Raw genomic sequence first — 18,123 nt, 5'->3', positions numbered from 1 at the left:
ACTGCCCTTTTAGGTTAGGTATAGGTTGACTAGGAAGCTTTCCTTTTTCCCTCCAACTTGGGTTGCTAACTGGCCAACTTGATTTTCCAACTTTGAAATAGCTTAAGTATTCAAATGGGTGGAACTTTTTATCTCTTGAATGGCTTGGCTAGTTGATTGCATGAAAGTTTTGAGAGACTCCTCCAAAGATGATTGTTGTCTTGGTGGTGCCATAAATTGAGGAGTTGATTGAGGAATGGGAGGAAATGCTTGAGTAGGTGGACGAAATTGACTTTGTTGATGCACTTGTTGTCCTCCTATATTTGTGGGGGAATGGTTCTGCCTCCAAGAGAAATTAGGATGATTTTGCCAATTTGGATTGTATGTCTCTGAAAATGGACTAGCAAGTGGCCTTCCATAATTATTTAGTACATTTGCTTGCTTAGTATAAAAATTAGGGTACCCAGTTGTGGAAGGACACATTTGTGTTGTATGCATAGGACTTGCACAAATAGAACATGTTTCACTTTGAACTTGATTGACAGAATTCATCCCTTTACTTAAAGTTAAAGCCTCAACCTTACGAGTGAGACTATCCAACCTAGCTTTTATGTCTAAATCTTCACTGACTTCATACAATCCTCCTTTCTTAATTGCAGTGCAGATCTCTCTTTACGGTTGGAAAAATCCCATTGTTGTGAACTTTCAGAAAAATTCTCAAGAAATTTGTATGCCTCATCATCTACAAGAGAAATTTGTATGCCTCAATCATGTTACGATTTATCTGAGTCAAACCATTATAAAAATATTGTACTAATCTTCATGTTTCAAAACCATGATGAGGACACTTTAAAGTCAAGTCCTTAAATCTCTCCCAACTTTCATAAAATTTCTCTTGTTCATCCTGATAAAAATCTACAATTTCTCTCCTCAAAGCATTGGTCTTAGCCATTGTGAAAAATTTAGAGAGAAATTTTGTGACCAACAGTTCCCATGAAGTGATAGATCCAGGTGACAAATAATTAAGCCATGCTTTTGCCTTATCCTTCAAGGAAAAAGGGAATAAATGCAAGTGAACAGAGTCATCAGTGAAATTCTGGAACTTACAAATAGCACAAATCTCAAGAAAATCCTTCACATGCATATAAGGATCTTCTCTATCCAATCCATGAAAAGTAGGAAGAATGGGGATTATCTGTGGCTTCAACTGAAAATGTGCAGCAGTGGTTGTAGGCAATACTATGCAAGATGAAGGGTTGGTGGTTATGGGTGAGAACAACTCCCTAAGAGTTTTTGAATCATCTCTTGTTTTTCCCATGGTGGATGAATAATCAAAACTAACAAAACGATTTTCTTTATCACGTATCTAAGTTCTCATACACCAAGCACAAAGAAATAATTTTTTTTGTTTTTTTTTTCTATATATAAAAAAAAAATTAACTACAACTAGTAGAAGGAAAAATTCAATTAATTCCTAATTTATTTTCCTAACCAAGTTCTCGGCAACGACGCCAAAAACTTGTTCTAAAATTTTAAAGTACTCACAAGTGTACGAACCGTACCGAAGTATAGTTTAACAAGAACAAGGTCGAACCCACAGGGACTTGAATGAATGTAGGAAAATTAAATCAAATCTTAACCAAATTAATCCTAATCTAGTTTAATAAAAATTGGTTGTTTTGAAATTAAATAAACTAAGCAAATAATAAAATTAAGCAAATAGTTAAACTAAGCAAAAGATATAAAGCAACAAAAAGACATAAACAATCAAGAGAAATGAATTAAGGTTTTGGAATCCATCTTGTGAGTCATATTAGCATATATTGATGATCATTCATTTTTCTCAATCACTGCATGATAATGTAGAAATCAATCTTGCTATCATGGAAAATATCATTATTAAAACTTATGTTTAAAAATCTAAAGCATGTTCTTCTTCGCTTTTTAAGTATAAAACCAAATCATCACTTGTATCCGTAGCCAAACAAATCACAAGATATATCCAATTCTAAAAATCAAATCATAAATTGCATCCATTGATAGACAAATCACAAACAATATCCAATTTTATAATCAAGAATTAATAAACCAAGCATTCAATTAATTAAGACAGATCCTAAATCATGAGAAAAACATGATTGAACTCATATCTAGAATCACATCTTAGTAAATTGATATGAAGCAAGAACAATTTAAATCATTAAAGAATAACTATTGTGGGAAAAATCAAATCACATAAATATTACTAATAATCCTTAACAAGGTTTCATCCACAGCCCTAATTATAAATTTAGCTACTCATGGTAATTGAAAGAAAACACAAAAACAAAATACTAAACATTAAATTAGAAAATAATTAAAACTAATAGTCATGAAAGAAAACTAAAGAAGTAGCCGCACTCTCTATGTTTAGCCCCCTGCCCTAGCATTAGCCTTCGCCCCCCTAAGTTTTGCCCTAAAGAACTTTTAAATAAGTCAAGGAATCCTATTATAAATTGAATTCTCGTTTGGAGAAAATCCTAGATTTTTTGGCTTCATTTAAACGACGATTTTGGCCCATTTAATGTCAGAATTTGGGCTTTTGGTAAACTACAAAATTTCCAGCCCAACTTGAATTATCTCAATTGGACATCTGAGCCGAAAGTTATGCCGAAAATACTAACTGATGTGTAGGTTGGAATCCTAATCTGAATTGGACTTGGATTTGGTGCTAATTTCCTTTGATTCCTTGCTCTAATTGGACTTAAATTTAATTGGGTTGGCCTTCTTTAACTTTATCACGGCCCTTGTAAAAGTAAAGTCCATTAGCTTTCTTCTTTGCACAAATCCACTTATTTAATTTCATTCTCCTATAAAAGACAAATTCACGCAATAAGATTCAATTAAGCACAAAATTGATTATTCAGCATTATTCCAAATCAAATATAAAATGCATGAATAAACTCAAAATAAGTATAATAATGCTTTCTAACAATGATATAAATTTGCAAAATTAAGCTATTATCAATGCACATCAAAATGGCTGAAAGAATTGAAAATATCATTCATAATGTTTTGAAGTTCACTCGAGGCATTCTTAGGACCAAAAGGCTTCACATTCCACTCATAATGACCAAAAGGAGTGGTAAAAGTAGTTTTATACCCATCCTTCTCACTAATCCAGATTTCATGTCAAACTTGGAGAACACCACAGCCTTGCACAGCCTATGGACAAGATCTTTTTTATTGGGTATGGGATACCTAATCCATTCTAAGACCTTGTTGAAGGGCATATAATTGATGACTAAGCGAGGGGTTCCTCTCTCAATCTCAACATTCATTTGTAGAGGGTGAGCTTTAGTAGGAATGTTCTTTTTATCAAAATCTTTAACATAAGGCAAGTCAACAATATGTTTTCTTCTATGCCAAAAAGCATTAGGAACATCAGAGCAAACATCATCAATCAGAATTTTCTGAAAATTATCAATTTTTGATTGCAATAATTTATCAAAAAGTTGTTCAGCAATTTTCTTGTATCTAACTTCTTGCTGAAGGAAGTTAAGATGTTTGGTTTTAGCATGAATAAGATTTAAAGCATCATCAATATCAATTTCAAACTTTGAAGCAAATTTGAATTTTACTTTCTGTCCAAAAGGATCAGTAGTAATTCCATCATGTTCAACAAGAAAAGGATACAAAACATTTATAAATGGTAGACCAAGAATCACTTTATTAGTCATATTTTTAACAAGAACAGAAGGAATCTTGAAACAGACATTTTCATGACAAACATGAGCATTTATTCAATTCATATTTGATCTTCATTTGAGTAACATTAGCAAAAACCAATCTTTCAGTTGATTTTTCAAAATATTTTGAAGGAATCAAATCCTTTTTGGAAACAGTTCACATCTGCACTAGAATCAATCATAGCAATAACAGTGAAATGACAATCATGAGAAACAACAATTTTAACTTTTGTAAACCATTTTGGAGGAAGCATTTTATTAACAAGACTAAGTTGAAAATTATCAACAATACCTTTATCAGAAAGAAGAGCCTGTTGGAGATTCATCCCCATCTTTGTGCTCATCTTGTTCATTATCAAATTTATCAAGATTTTTATCAATTTTTAACAATAACAATTCTTGTTTAAGATTATTTTTGTCACTTTTAATGCTTTTAAATTCATTTTTTAATTCATTTATCTCTTGTTTAACAATATTAATTTCACGTTGAAGATCATTAACAGCTAAATCTTTGGATTTCTTTTTATTAAATCTTTCCAAAGTTTCTTCAAAACTTATTGTTGATGTTAGGTTTTAAAGACTTAGGAACTAATGTATTTAGAACTCTAATGTGTAATGTTGGCAAACCATGATCAAAACAGTTGTTAGTCTTATCTAGACTTGCTCAAAGTGTGTGTGTTGTATGTAAAGTTAGGATCGAGTGGTTGCAAAAGTATTAGTGACTTTCGGCCTGGCTTGATTGATCGAAGCTTATACTCGATCGATCAAATATCGGGCAGAATGTTTTTTTTGCAAAATTCCAACTTAGCCCTAGCTCATTAAAACCTTTAGGGTTTTATGTTTAGCCCTAAGTATATAAGGCAAACCCTAGCCACGTTTTAGATGTTGCTCATATTGCTGTTTGTGTGAATCTCTTGTGAGATCTGAGAGGTGCTTGCCTTCACACAAGCTTAGGATTATCAAGAAGGAGATTTCTTCAAGAACTTGATGATCATTCAGTTGCTATCATAAGAGCTTAAAGATACACAAGCGGGAGTGCTTGTACTTGGTGGAGAATCCAAGAAAGAAGGAGTTCATGGTCTTGGAGCTTGTACGTGGTCGTGTTAGTAAGTTTTCTACTGGTGGGTAGCAATAGAATGTTAGTAGTCTAAGTTCTATTGTACAAACTTAGATTCTTTCTATAGTAGATTCAAGTTTACCTTGAGAATAGCTAAGTTAAATCCTCCCCAGGTTTTTTTACTGGTTTGGTTTTCCTGGGTCATCATATCATTGTGCTATTTACTTTTTGCTGCTATGCATGATATGATTATTTGATTGTGATAACCTAGATTTGAAATTTGGACTAAGTAATAACTTGGCTTGTTAACTAGGTTAATCCAATTGTGTTTTAAGGTGTCTAAAAACAAACAGTTGATTTTAATTTTTTACTAGTTTCATCTTTTATTAAATTTTTCTTAAGCTTATCCAAATATTCTTTTTGTAATTCAGGGTTTTCAATCTGGCTTATCAATTTAATCAATAAACTTTCTTTTTCTTCACTTTTAGTGAGAACACTAATAGATTTAATAGCATTACAACATGAATCTCTACAACCAATTTTAACATTAGGTGAATCAGAAGAATCATCAGCAGATTGGTAACAAGAATCAAATGAAGAAGAAAAATCATCTTCCAAAGAATCAGACGAATTGTTTGATCAAGGATTCTAAATAATTCTTCTTGATCTTTATCATCAACATTTAACATGTTAAACTTATTTTATAACTTACCAGGTTTCTGTTTACAATCTTTACTATAGTGTCCAGGTTTACCACAGTTAAAACATTTTCCTTTACCTAATCTTTGTTTATCATATATTTTTAGAAACATTTTTCTTTTAGCATAAAAATCATTAGGTTTAACAAAATTAGTTATGTAATTTTTTATTTTATTATTTTATTTTTTATGGCTATAATTTTTGTGACTTTTATTATGTTTTCTCCCTTTTTGCCTGGAAGGAGCAATAGAGGGCAAACCATATTGTTCACAGAAATTACCCATTTCAAATTTGACTTTTCTCTTATTCTTTAATTGGTATTTTAACAATTTTTCATCATTGCACATATTATTAATACAAAGTTTTTTAATAGTGCTTAAAATATCACCATAAGTTAAATTATCATAATCAATAGAATCATTTTTACCATTTAATTCTTGTTTTACCTTGTGAGCAAAGATAGGAGGCAGACCTTCAATAAACTTTTCTTTCCAATAAGGCTTGTAACAATCTTTCTGATGCATTACTTTGGAAAGGAAAACATCTTGGTACCATTTGCAATCAGACATAGTAGGACATCTCAAATTATTCAAAAAATCAGAAATTCGAGACAAAATATTAGATGGAGTACCAACAAAATGTTTGAGAATAGTATAGACCAAGGTATTAACGCCATCAGGGATAACTCAACCAATACTTTCATCAAAAATAGGGATACCTTCATCATTCTTTTTAACAGCATGTTTCATAGATTCTCTAGAATCTTTTGTGAGATATGAATCCCACCATGCACGAAGAGTGCCAGAAAAACTAGTAGCAAGAAGTTCAACAATTTCAGGGTGGTCAAGATTATGGTTATTAATGTATGCAATTCCAACCATGGACATATGACCCATTTTATTAATTATTTCTTGTTCAGACAAACCATCAATATTCCATCCATAAATTTTATTAGCAGAAATAGAAAATTGGGTTTGAAAAGATCTTTCTTCAAACTACATATCAGGAGGAGTAGGTTTTGAATACCAGTTTTTTGTAAAAAACATGGGTTTGGAATTTCCAACAAATCTTTTAATTTCTGGTAAATCATCATCAAAAACCATTTTTGCAGAAATAGAAGATACTGTATCAGAATCTGTATTTTCTTGAAAAATAATTTCTTTTTCGTTTCTTGAATTAGTGTAAGCAGTACTTGTAGAAGTACCCTTAGTTTTAACTTTTAAATCAGAAAGCATTTTCTCAACAATGTCAAGAGTTTTTGCCCGAGAAGTTTTAAACTTCAATTTCTTATCTTGACTGGGTAAATCAATCAAAGGTTTCTTAGGTTTTGAAACAAGAGTTTTTTCAACAATTTTTCTTCAATATAGTCAAGTTGTTAACCAATGATATGCAAAGATTCATTAGTAAAATTTTTTTGTTCAATAAGACTAACAATGGGAGTTTGATCATTAGCAATTTTGAAAGGGGAGGCCTTAACATCAGTCTTTTTAGTGGTTATCAAAATTGTCTCAAGAGGCGGATGACTAGACCTAACAATGGTTTTATCTTCTTTAACAAAATTTGATTTCTTTATCGCATTCAAATGATTCTTTGAAACTTCATCTTTTGGAACATAATGGTTTTCAAGAAAATCAAAGAACAAAATATGTTTTTTCAATTGATTCACCTTTTTTAACCATCTTCTTTTAACATGATCTTTTTCAGATTTGATAGGCCATAAACTGAATGACCCCTTGTAATTTAAACCAATTAATTAATTAGCCAAATTGTTAATTAATCAATTAATCATGCAAACGTGTGGAAGCACAAAAAAATCACCAATAAACTAAATAAGCAGTGGAAAATAAATAACACGGTAATTTGTTTACGAATGGGGAAAACCCTTGCGGCAAAAACCCCACCGGGTGATTTTCAGGTCACCACTCCCAAAACTCCACTATTATCAAATCAAGCGGTTACAAGTAAAGGAATCCCAAGTACCTTGCCAACCTACAGTTGAACCCTTACCCCAATACCCAATTGGACTTGATTTGTAGTGATAGTTCCCACCTTTGATGCACAGCTCCCAAGTACGTGACTAACCAATGCGCGGATCCCAGTACGTGACTTCAAACACCAACTTAGAAGGAGAGGCTGCCTGCAAAGTTCTTCAGTTCATCCAACACGATAAAGATCAAGAAGATGCTTGGTCATAAAACCCTTTGGTATAAATACACAGCAACTTCTTCAGAGAAGATGAACTAGGTCAAGAACTTCGTCTTTGATCACAATTTGCTTGAATAGAGATTGCTCAATGCTTTTGCAACTTGTGTACAATTTGATGGCTCTTAAAACAGTCCTTTTATATATTTAGGGTTTGGAGAAAAGAAGGCCCCAAAGCATATTCACAGATCTTAAGAAATCAAATCAGAAAATCTGATTTTATAATTCTCAACAGATAGCAAGTGTCGAGGAGCTATTGAGCAAGTGACGAGATTTAATGATTTTGTACTTCAGCTTGTTTTTCTTGGACAGACTTGATGACTTCAACACTTGATTTTGAAACCTTGTTTCTTGAAGTATTAAAAACACCTAGAACTACCCAATTACAAGTAGAGTGCGTTTTGTCAAAGGATTAGCCAATTTACATAAATAAGTGACATATGTTCTTAACAAGTGAAAACACATATGTCCTAACAATCTCCCCCTTTGGCAATCCATGACAAAACCACAACAAACAAATAAGCATATGAGAGAAGTCATAAATCACTCAACTCATATTCACTTGTTGTATACAATAAAATCTATCCTAACACAAACTCTTGAAAAACTTTGCAAGAAGAGAGTTTATGACAAGTAGACTTTGACAACTTGTATTTCTGAAACACTTTAAACAAAACTCATCAAGGAATCTTGTGTGAAATAGAAATAATAGATTACATACAAGTATAATGAACATGCATATAAAGATAGAAAAGAAGCAACACATAAAGAGAGAGGTGAAAGAAACATACATCCACATATAGAGAAAATAAGTACAATGTATGTAAAATTGGTCACAAGACCTTATATACAAGATCAATGTATCTATAAAGAATAGAAAAGAAAAAGATACATCAAAACCTCACTACATCCCTTAAAATATCAACACTCCCCCTATCAAAAATATCCTACACTAACTCCCCCCCTAAGATGACTAATCTCATAACCCAAAATTACTTCCCCTTTTTGTCACGAGTGACAAAGGGTAGAGTTTATGCAGACATCTCATCAGTAGAGCTAGCATCTCCATTATCATCATCATCCTCAGAGTCTGAAGCCACTGGAGAAGGTGGTGAAGGAGTAGCCTCAGGAGCAAAACCACCCATGGTTGCCTACCGTCGTGCAATACGACCAACACGAACATTCACTTGATACAACTCAGATGAGAGTGTATCAAGGCGAGCATCCATGCGTTGCAGTTGCGCCATGATGTCTCCAAGAGATACATCGCCCGTAGAGGAAGAAGGAGCAGATGTAGATGGAGCAGATCTGGATGGAGCTGAACGGGAGGGAGGAGTGGAATCCGTCTGTCGCGACCTAAACTGAGCCTCACTACGTTTTACAGTAGCGGCATCTATGGCACAGATGTGTGTGAAGTGGCCGGACACAAGAAAAGGGATAGAAAAATGGTGTAAGATCCTCGTGATAGCAGAAGGAAAGATGAGCTTATCATGGGACGCCGAATTTAGATGAACATCTACGATAGAAAGGATAAAATGAGAAGGAAAATCTATAGTAAAATGCTTAAGAAGAGATAACAAAAATTGAGCACGAGGCTCTGTGATGGAGTTGTAGTGAGAGAGTGGATGGAGTACAAAAGTCATCACCATGTTTAGGAATCTAGGACCTTTAGCAAAAGGTCTACATGATGTGTACTGATGCTCACCCAATTAGCTAGGCGCTGACAAAAAGCAGAAATAAGCTCATCTTTGGACATAGTCCTCAGACGCTCACAAAAAGGATAGTCAGGAAACTCTATCCTAGGAACCCTAAGCACATCCGCAACTAGCTGCAGTGTGACAGGAATGCGCGTACATCGAATGTGAGTGAAAAAGAGAGGTATTGAACGATCGATCCCGTGCATGTTGGAGTAAAAGTCCTGAATAAGCACGAGAGGACAAGTGACCAGGATGACACACAGTGACTCCCATCCCTTACTGTGAATGACAGAGAGAAGGTCAGTGTCGGTGAAGTTCACCAAAATGACTTGGCGTTCCGAATGAACACCTCGTCTAGAAAAGTTCTCCGAAAATGCCTTGTGGGCATCTCCATCACGGAACTGAAGATTTAGAGGAGCAGAATCAGAAGATGAAGAAGCTCCAGAACGCAGAGGGTTCCGAGCTGGAGTGGATTTACGTTTGGGTGCCATAGACACTATTAACGTAAACAGAATGAGAAAGAGATAGAGAAGGAGACAATCAGAAAAGTCCCAAAACAGTTCACATATATCTAATATATTAAACAATAAGTACGTATGCATGGGGAATGCATGGAACATGTGACATGCAAATTAAAAAGTATCATGGGCTCAGCCCAATCCAATCCTACCAACACACAAACATAGAACACACATCTAAATACATGTAAATACCATTCTAATGCACATGAAATGCAATGTATGACATTTTGAACACATTTAAGTGAAAATCCAACCCAAAATTTCAAGAAAAACTTATTAATTTTGAAAAACCCCAAAAATTTTCAAAAACCCCAAAACCTAAGCTTCAAAACATGAAATGCATGAAAAAGGAAGGAAAACGAGATCATACCAAGTGATTAGAAGCAAGGAAGGGTCGAAAATCAAGTGGGTTGAAGATTTTGAGTGAGAAAATCAAGTTTGGGAGAGGAACAGTCGCGGACAGATCGAGAGAGATCGAGAGAAATGAGATCAGAATCGCGACTGAGGCTAAAATAGGAACCTCAGTAATTCTCGACAGCTGAGGTGTCGAAAGGTGTCGTGACAGGTGTTGAGGTAGGTGTCAAGAAAATGAACTTTGACAGCTACAGGTGTCGAGAAGGTATTGAGGATTAAACACCAAAACCCAGAACAGAAGCTTAATCGATCGAGAATGTATCGAGAAGGTATCGAGAAGACAGGAACTTTCTCGATCGATCCACCAGGTGTCGAAGAGGTGTCGAGATTGCGATAAAAAGCAGTTTTTCGAGAAGTGAAAAGCATAGACATGAATGCAATCCAACATACACTTCAACCATTGATCTAATCAACACATAAAGCTCTCAAAATCATCTCTCAACAAAGAATTAAGCACATGGATCCTCAAAAACACACACACACACACACACACACACACACACACACACTAAACAAGTCTAACCTATTTTATTTTTCAAAAACAAGTCAAGACAGTTTAGTGAGCATACATTAGCACATGTAAACACTTGTGATGGCCAAATCACATTGTACCTGCACATGTATCAAAAGTAGTAAAGAATATTGTGTGTCGTGTGTGAAAAACATCGCAAGATTGCATATGTGTATACATGTTATGACGATCTGAGATATGAGAAAATAACTTTAACTCACACACAATCATAACTGTTTGATGGGGACTATCACCTTTGAGATACATCCTATAGCTCCCACATCTTCTAGAATACACGCTTGCAACCATATTTAAAGCATTTTTAATCTTTTTGCTTTTTATTTTCTTTGCATATTTTCTTTTAAGCATATCATGCATGGGCGTAAAAGGAGAGAAAAGAAATACCCAAGATGTTAAGCAATTGACATCGCACTTTTGCTATGCCGAAGCATACGAATGTCTTTAACACTGCACTGTTACTATGCCAAAGCATACAGGTGTCTTATTATGATTGGCGGGCAATAGTGGTGAGATGATTATTTATGCCTTTCTCTTAGGATTTTCTAGTCCTACCCATCAAAAAGAGTGATATGAATATTAAGTTTAAGAGATAACTTAATCTTACTCATCACAAACAAGAGCCACAAAGCTTACTTGCTTAGTTGTGCATAGAAATGTTCATCTAAGCTACAAGAGATACAAAGTTTAGAAAACTCTGTTGCATTGGCCATCCAAGGTACATAAGTACCAAAGTACACAAAACACACACTGTTTTTGTATTTTTTTGATTTTTCAATTTTTTAAGAAAGTGATAAAATCACTTAGAGTCCTTTTTCTTCCACACCTTGGAAGAACCTTTCCTTTGATTGAACCCTTGAACAAGCAGTGAGGGGGAAGAATTGAAACCGTTCAAGTTCGAAAAGAACATGAGGGCTTTCAAAAGATCTCCAAGAGGAGCAAGAGAGGATTGAAGTTGATTTTGGCTTCCAGATGCTATCATGTCGTTACTTTGTTGAGTGGCTAGCCACTTATAGCAATTTGGTCGAGTATGACTAGCAGCTCCATAATGATGACAGAGATGCTGCTTCTTTCATTTAGGCTTTTGAGAGTTAGCCTTCTTAGCCCTAGGGTTATTAGCATCTTTCTTATTTTGCTTAGGGGGTGCTCCTAAGATAGATTTACCCTTGTCTAAGTTCTCACTAGTTAATTCAGTTTTAACATCAGTGTTTTCAATTTCAGTGTTATTAGTAGGAGAAACAAAAACAGTATTTCTAGTAGAAGCAGTATTAGAGAAAGAAAGACCATACCCTAAGCTTGTTCGATCTGAAGCAGATTTCTGATTGCTGAGCATCTCATCTAGCTTTGCACTTGAAGTCCTCTCCAATTGAGTTCTGACTTGAAACAGCTCCGCTTCAAGCTTCTTGATCTTCTCAGCCAAAAAGTTGTTCTCAAACCTCAGTGCTCTAATAGTTTGATTCGCCTCATCAAATTTTGTGGAAAACTCTTCATGATCAAGTTCTACATCACTGAGCTTCTTGGTGGCCAGCCTATACAATTTCTCATGCTTCTCAGAGAGCATGTAAAGCTTCTCATAGGCTGAATGGATATCATCTTGATCATCCATCTTCTCAAATTTTGACTCCACCAGTTCTTCTTCTTCGTCCACTTCTTCAACAATCCCTTCAGTAGGAATGACTGTGGTAGTGAAGGCATTTAAGATTCCGTCATCCTCATTGTCAGAATCATCTTCAGGCTCAGTGTCACTCGAGGTTGCCGCAAGTGCCTTACTCTTCCCAATACTCTTGAGATACGTAGGGCATTCATGCTTCATGTGACCTAAACCATGACATCCAAAACATTTTGGTCCTGCCGGAATAGTGTACTGACTGCCATCCTTAGTATCTTTCTTCCCTTTGTCTTGGCTCTTACACTGAGAAGAACTGGACTGCCTACGGTCCTTGTCGAAGTTCCTCCCATTGGCATTCTCCATAAACTTCTTGAACTGCCTTGTAATGTAGGACTTCATCTTGGAATCTTCATCATCGGAAGACTCATCTGTATCACTGCTCTTTGCCTTCAAGGCCATGCTCTTGCTTTTACCCGTTTTGCCAATCCTAGATAGTCCTAGCTCATAGGTCTGCAAGTTTCCAACCAGCTCAGTCAAAGGAATTTTGTCAATATCCTTTGATTCTTCTATTGCTGTAATCTTGGCATGGAATCTCTCAGGTAGAGATCTGAGCACCTTCCTTACAACCTTGAGTTTAGGGATGGTTTCCCCAAGATTGAATGCTGAGTTCACTATGTCCTTGAGCTTGGCATAGAACTTATCAAACGACTTATCCTCCTCCATCTTAATATCTTCAAAGCTTGTAGTGAGCCTCTGAAGTTTTGAATCTTTGACAGCCTTTGCTCCTTCATAGGTTGTCTTGAGGATGGTCCACGCCTCCTTAGCAGTTTCAGTTGAGGATATCTTCTTGAACTCCTCATTGGTGACCGTGCTAAATAGGGCATTTAATGCTCTGCTGTTGAAGTTTGCTGCCTTGATCTTGGCGTCATCCCAATCGACTGGTTCTTCTTTTGGCTTAGTCTAGCCAATCTCTACAGCTTGCCACACCTTCTTATCTAAGAACTGCAAGAAAGCTCTCATGCGTACTTTCCAGTATGCATAGTTAGTGCCATCAAATAAAGGAGGTATGATTAATGACTGTCCTCTATACATGACAAATAGGGGTCAATGGATCAACACAGCAAAGATTAAACTTAATCAGAGTGTGCCTGCTCTAATACCACTTGATAGGCCACAAACTGAATGACCCCTTATGATTTAAATCAATTAATTAATTAGCCAAGTTGTTAATTAATCAATTAATCATGCAAACACGTGGAAGCACAAACAAATCACCAATAAACTAAATAAGCAGTGGAAAATAAATAACACGGTGATTTGTTTACAAATGGGGGAAACCCTTGCGGCAAAAACCCCACCGAGTGATTTTCAGGTCACCACTCCTAAAACTCCACTATTATCAAATCAAGCGGTTACAAGTAAAGGAATCCCAAGTACTTTACTAACCTATAGTTGAACCCTTATCCCAATACCCAATTGGACCTGATCTGTAGTGACAGTTCCCACCTTTGATGCATGGCTCCCAAGTAAGTGACTAACCAATGCGCGGATCCCAGTACGCGACTTCAAACACCAACTTAGAAGAAGAGGTTGGCTGCAAAGTTCTTCAGTTCATCCTACACAATGAAGATCAAGAAGATGCTTGGTCACAAAACCCTTTGGTGCAAATATATAGCAACTTCTTCAGAGAAGATGAACTAGGTCAAGAACTTCGTCTTTGATCACAATTTGCTTGAACAGAGATTGCTCAATGCTTTTGCAACTTGTGTACAATTTAACGGCTCTTAAAATAGTCCTTTTATATGTTTAGGGTTTGGAGAAAAAAAGGCCCAAAAGCATATTCACGGATCCCAAGAAATCAGATCAGAAATTCTGATTTTATAATTCTTGACAGATAGCAGGTGTCGAGGAGCTATCGAGCAGGTGTCGAGATTTAATGATTTTGCACTTCAGCTTGTTTTTCTTAGACAGACTTGATGACTTCAACACTTGATCTTGAAACCTTTTTTCTTGAAGTATTAAAAACACCTAGAACTACCCAAATACAAGTAGAGTGCGTTTTGTCAAAGGATTAGCCAATTTACATAAATAAGTGACATATGTTCTTAACAAGTGAAAACATATATGTCCTAACAAGACTGAGCAAAATTACTTTGGTAGTATTTTCTTTTATCTCTGTTTTTAGCAAGCATAAATTCATTATACAGGGAAACCATATCAATTTCAAAACTTTCATCCAAAACATTCAAAACTCTTAACTGACTTTGGAAAACAGTGTTTTCAATAGAAGGAAAATCATAATCAGATGGACAAACAGATCTAGTGTCTTCTTCTTCTTCATTAGCAGTTTTGCCATATGGAGAGGAAGATTCAGGTTTAGTAGAATAGGAAACAATGCTAACTTGGGATTTATCACTTGAAACACCTTTTAGCTTTAAATCAATGGGTTTTTCAAAATTCTTTTATAAAAACTCATTGAGATCTTGATCTCTTTTTGAAATACTTTCAGATCCAGCAAAAGAATGTCTTCCTTCGTTGATCCTCAAGGGTTGATTACTTTGAAAACTTATTTTGACAGTACCATCAAGATATTGTTGAATATGTGTGAGATCTAGTTCATCAAAAATAGGTTTAGCAAGAGGGATTCTTGTCCATTCAGTGGGAAGCTTAACATCGTGCCATTGAATCATTTTTGGAACTTGAACTTTAGCATTAGGAGTTGAACATTGAATTAACATGGTTTTACCAGAAGGTTCTCTATTAATCTTAGCACTAGGGTTCAATTGAGTACCCAACAGTCTATAATAAATGTAGTAAATCAAAGCAAAAGGCTTACTACCTTCTTCCATGTGATAACAAGATGAAGCAATATTCAAAGTTAAAGTTTTAACAATATTAGGATCATTCAAAGTAAGAGTAATATCAGGATAACAGTTGAAATATACAGGCCCATCATACAAAGAAGTAGTAATCATACCAAGAATGCTATCTTTAAAGTTCTTAAATCTAAGATCTCTTAAACACATGAGAACAGAAGCATTTATTCCTTTTCTAGTAAGTGGTTTAATAACAACTTGAACCATACCAATATGCAAATAAGTGAATTTTTTAACAATAAACTCATTAATATTTCTTTTAGAAAACAAACAACATTTTTCATGGGTTTTAGAAATAGAAAATGTTTGTTGAACAGTTCTAACTTTGTAAGTGGGATGAAAAGTACTTTCAACAAAACTAGTCTTGTAAATAGTTTTTGTATCAACTTTAGGAATGTTCCATTTCTGGAAATCAAGGAGCTCATGTTCTTCAACAATGTGATCTTCTTCATTTACAATATCAGGAGGACAACCAATCTTGGAGCTGACAGAGGAGTTGGATCTCCATAACCTATCCATACTATCCTAGGTTTAACACTCAATTATCATGGTTTTCTTAACACCGTTGCATTTTGTAACACATACCCTAGTCAACCCTAGGGGTGTGCGAAAGCTTATCGTCACCGAGGAAACCGACCGGCGCCGATCGTCCCGCACCGCCATTGCCACCGATTGATGGAGCCAATGCCGATGATCAGAGCGTGAATGGCTTTCCGATGCCGGTGCAGTGCAGTCATCAGATCAGAAGCCTGAAACTAAGTCCCTGCCTGAACCGAACTGATACGATGCGATGTAATGTAACTTTCAGTTTCAAGTTTGGACGTTTGGTGACTTTGGTTTGGTGTTCATTTGGTACAATACCATTTCATTGAGTTTTTATATCAATTTTTTTTAACAAATTGTCATCGTATTCGTATCTATTAAGTGTTATTAAAAAAAAAAAAAAGAGTAAGAATGGTGTCATATTTTCTAGGTTTCCAGATTTTCCCTCAGTATAAATTCTTTCTTTCTGAGTCAGAGGTCCCTTAACTCTCTCTCTCTCTCTCTCTCTCTCTCTCTCTCTCTCTCTCACCTCTACAGCAGCCAACACCCAGCAAGTGCTCACAGAGGCAAATCACGGGTACAGCCACTAAGCTCCTCTGTTTTCACTTTTCAATAAACTCTTCTCTCACCCCACGGCAAACCATCTGTTTGAGTTAGTTTTATAGGTCCATGGCCATGGGTGCCACTGCTAGTCATGTTTGTTGGTAGATTTCAAATTAGCCAAAGTTAAACAAAAAAGAAAATAAAACAAAAACAAAAACAAAAACAAGGGAGAGGAAATGACAGGGGACAATGCTAAGGAAAAGTTGTTTTAAAGTAGGGGTGTGCAAAAGCTTATACTTTATACTAACACTATTACCTTTTGGCTATTTGTATTTGGTTTATACTAACATACTGTGTTGTGTACGAGCATAAATGCTTTGTTTTTTATGTTTTTATGTGAACATATTTTTTTTTTATGTGAACAGATTTGTTTTGGATCATTACTGTTTGAGTGAATATATTTTTTTTTTATAAAGTTTCTATTGAACAGAATTTTTTTTTTTTTATAGGTTGAATAGATTTTTTTAAAAAAAAAAAAAAAAAACAAAAATAGACTGTTAATGTTTCAAATAAAACCAACCAAACCGATTAAACCAAGCCGATCAAACCGCACTGCTATAGGTTGGAAAACCGACCCTAATCAGTATGCATCGGTTTTAATTATTACAAAACCGATTTCTATCGGGTCGGTAACAAATTTGGAAAAAAACCGAGCCTACCGAACCGTGCACACCCCTAGTCAACCCTATACCTCTCATGCCTTACACACCCTTTCTTGGCTCAAACAGGCCTTACTGTTCAGTTCTGGGAATTCAATTTTCAACACGGGTGGCTCCAACGATGGTAAAAAGGGAACACAACAAAGGAGTATCAAAGTTTCGGGTAGACACAGACAGAAAGACAGAGAACACAACAACACTATCATAGGCCAGAAAAGAGATGGCTCTGATACCACAAAGGGGGAAGGGACACACAGATGAAGCAGAAGCACAATTGCACAGTAATAATATATTGAAAGTAAAATAAACAAAGTAGAACCAGCGAAGAAGGCAGTATTGCAGTTATCAAAATAATTTAAAGTAATAATAAGGCGGTAGAACTAGCCAAGCAATATATATATCAAAGCAGTATAGAACCGTCAAAGATGGCAGTAACAAGTAGTATACTAAATTGAAAGCTGAAAATACTTGTTATTGAGAATAGAACAAAACACTTACAATAGTAGTAGTAGTTACAAGAATAGTGAACAGTAATTTGTGAATAGTAAAAAGTGAACAATATTTTTTCACTTTTTGACTCAAAATCATCATGAGAAAGAGTAGAGTGAACTTGGGTCTGAACCTCAGTCTAAAATGTGTTGAAAGTAGTCTTGGAATACTTGAAAACATCATTATTATAGCATTGGAAAGTAGTCTAGGAATACTTGAAAACATCATCATTATAGCATTGGCAGTGCTGTGTGAAATAATAGTAAAAACCTTTGTAGCATTTTGGCCGTTGTGCAGGCCAGACAAATAGGGGAATCAATCTTCAGTCAACTTCTAGATTAGGAGTAACATGACCAAACAGTTTTTGACTGTAGTGTTGAATAGATTTTTTTTTAAAAAAAAAAAAAACAAAAATAGACTGTTAATGTTTCAAATAAAACCAACCAAACCGATTAAACCAAGCCGATCAAACCGCACTGCTATAGGTTGGAAAACCGACCCTAATCAGTATGCATCGG

The 18,123-nt window shown here is 35.2% G+C and overlaps 1 protein-coding gene and 1 non-coding gene across 2 annotated transcripts; one reads left to right on the top strand and one right to left on the bottom strand.

Moving 5' to 3' along the window:
* Positions 1-593: 593 nt before the first annotated feature.
* Positions 594-1,297, bottom strand: LOC136062184 (uncharacterized). Its single transcript, XM_065760963.1, has 2 exons — positions 814-1,297; positions 594-721 (listed from the first exon to the last, which is right to left on the bottom strand). The coding sequence occupies exons 1-2, from the start codon at positions 1,295-1,297 to the stop codon at positions 594-596; spliced, it is 612 nt and encodes a 203-aa protein (XP_065617035.1).
* Positions 810-918, top strand: LOC112038364 (small nucleolar RNA R71). The gene has a single exon (XR_002885829.1). It is a non-coding gene; the product is annotated as a small nucleolar RNA R71 (small nucleolar RNA).
* Positions 1,298-18,123: the final 16,826 nt, after the last annotated feature.

This window comes from Quercus suber, unplaced genomic scaffold (assembly GCF_002906115.3).
Source record: "Quercus suber isolate HL8 unplaced genomic scaffold, Cork oak 2.0 scaffold_389, whole genome shotgun sequence".
Classification (NCBI taxonomy): Eukaryota; Viridiplantae; Streptophyta; class Magnoliopsida; order Fagales; family Fagaceae; genus Quercus; species Quercus suber.
This window is presented reverse-complemented; position numbering and strand designations above follow the sequence as displayed.